This window comes from Gekko japonicus, unplaced genomic scaffold (genome assembly GCF_001447785.1).
Source record: "Gekko japonicus isolate JY-2015 unplaced genomic scaffold, Gekko_japonicus_V1.1 scaffold2685, whole genome shotgun sequence".
In the NCBI taxonomy this organism is placed as follows: Eukaryota; Metazoa; Chordata; class Lepidosauria; order Squamata; family Gekkonidae; genus Gekko; species Gekko japonicus.
The window spans coordinates 172,364-174,664 of NW_015169867.1; the positions used below are offsets into that span (position 1 = coordinate 172,364).

The window sequence follows — 2,301 nt, forward strand, 5'->3', positions numbered from 1 at the left end:
TTTTTTTTTTTTTGGATTTGTATTTTTAACTTGACTTCATCGGCTGAGCTCTCTCAGCCCCGCCTACCTCGCAAGGGGTGTCTGATGTGGGGAGGGGGAGGGAAAGGAGTTTGTAAGCTGCTCTGAGACACCTTTGGGCCGTGAAGGGCGGGGTATAAATCCAGTCTCCTCTTCTTCTTCTACCTCCCTCCCAGGGTGTCTGTTGTGGGGAGGGGGAGGGAAAGGAGTTTGTCAGCTGCTCTGAGACTCCCTCTGGTACTGAAGGGCCGTGGGGTATACATCCAGCCTCTCCTCTCTTTTTGCACTGGTGGGGGGGGGAGGTCAGCTCCGCGCCCTGCTAACGCCCGCCTCTTTCCCCACAGAGCCCCCCAGGGTGAGCCTCCGCCCGACGGCCCTCTCCGTGCCCCCCAGCGGCCACGCCGAGCTGGCCTGCGAGATCTCGGGCTACTACCCGCTGGGGGTGTCCGTGAGCTGGAGACGGAGGAGCCCCGGGTCCCCCCAGGAAGCCCTCCTCGACACCTGGGAGTCGGGCCACCGGCAGTCCCCAGACGGCACCTTCAGCCTCACCAGCTACGCCCGCCTGAGAGCCGTCCAGCCCCAAGACCACGGGGCCTCCCTCAGCTGCGGGGTGGCCCACGCCGGCCTGGGGGAGAAGGAACTGCAGAAGGCCGTGAAGCTCCACGTGGCAGGTGGGGGAAGGAAGGAAGAAGCAGCCCGGAGCCTCCCGCTCGTTAGCCCCCCCCCATCCCAACACACACTCCTGCTGGGGGTGGGGGGGCTGAGCGTGTAAGACGGGCCTCCTGCTTCTGGTCTCCCTCGTGAGGTTTGGGGGGAACCTGTACGGAAACGGTGCGCTTCAGAAATGCTTCGGCACGGGGGTCTCCGGCGCCCTCTTTGAGCCTGCCGGCACCTCCGAAATTCTGGAACGGGATGCGGGGGGTGGGGGTGGGCACAGCCAGGAAATGGCTGCCGCAAAAAGGGCTGCCACAGCTTCCCTCCGGTCACTCACCGAAGCCTCTTGTGTGGCCAGCCTGGGCAAAAGGCCCCACGGGCCACGCCCGCTATCAAGAAACACCCGAGTGGGCACGCGACTGGGGTCCTGACTGGCGGCTCAGTGGCTGGGGGGGGGCATGACTGGGCCATTGTGGTGGTGGTCCCGGAACCAGGGCTCCCTCTGAGCCGTGGAGTCTGGTGAGGAAAAATTCTGCTTTGTGAGCTGCTGGCCATTTAAAGTGTTGAGTGAGCGATTGGGCCGATGCATGAATTAGTCTGCTCTGGAGCCTTCCCTTCCTGAGCTGAGACAAAAATGTGTGAGCCGGAGGCTAAGAAACTGTGAGCTGGCTCACGCCAACTCAGCTTAGAGGGAACACTGCCCAGAACCTCCTTTAGCCATGGGTGTGGGGGACGGGACGGGACATGGAGCCATTGCTGCAAGCCGTGACCTCCCCAGGCAGGATGTGGGGCTTGCTTTTAGGGTCTATCACTGGCTTCACACCAGGGTTCCCCCTCTCAGCTGAGCGAGTGTGAGCCAGCTCACCGTTTTTTTAGCCTCCGGCTCACACCTGTTTGTCTCAGCTCTCAGGAAGGGAGAGGGCTCCAGATCAAACTGATGGATGCAGCAGCCAAATGGCTCATAGCTCACCACTTGGATTCCGGCAGCTCACCCAAGTAGAGTTTTTGCTCACAAGACCCCGCAGCTTGGAGGGAGCGTTGGTTCACACACCCTCTTGCAAATTTAGCCTCATTTTAGTTTGGGTGATTTGCTGTGCCCGATCCAGAAGCGCCGAGGCACAGTTTTTAAGGATGAAGCCAAACCACCGCATTGGCCGAGCAGTTGAGGTCTCTGCCAAGAGGGGCTTGGCTGTGGTTGTCTGGGCGAGGAGCGGAGCTCCTGCAAAGCGCTTGGCTTTCCTGTGCCAACCTTGGCTCGCTTGCCCAGGTGAATGTTGAAAGCGTTTGGAAAGGTGGGAGGCTGGGGGGGAGGGGGTCGCCTTGTGTGGGAGCCCTGGGCCAGGCAGCGTCTCTCAGCCGAGCCTTCCTCGCTGGAGTGTTGTGAGGGTGGCGCAGGGGAAGGAGTGAGCGGCGCCTGCCGCACTGAGCTCCTTGGGGGAGGGGCGAGATAAAAATCCTCCATTGGGGGGGAGGGGGTGGCCGTTTCTCACGTTTTCCCTCCGTCTCTTCCCCCCCCCCAGGCTTGTCGGGACCCTCTTGGGAGGACGCCGTCGGGCTCTTCTTGGTGGCGTTTGCCCTGTACGGGATCCTGCAGCTCTTCTTCAGGAGGGGTAGGAGACTCGCTTGCAA

At 61.6% G+C, this 2,301-nt stretch overlaps 1 protein-coding gene across 1 annotated transcript in view; it reads left to right on the forward strand.

Moving 5' to 3' along the window:
- Nucleotides 1–2,301, forward strand: part of TAPBP (TAP binding protein (tapasin)) — an 11,813-nt gene that overhangs the window by 8,347 nt on the left and 1,165 nt on the right. The window contains exons 4-5 of the mRNA XM_015417432.1: nt 363–689; nt 2,193–2,282. Of these exons, the coding sequence (XP_015272918.1) occupies nt 363–689; nt 2,193–2,282 (417 nt within the window). The remainder of the gene's footprint in view (nt 1–362; nt 690–2,192; nt 2,283–2,301) is intronic.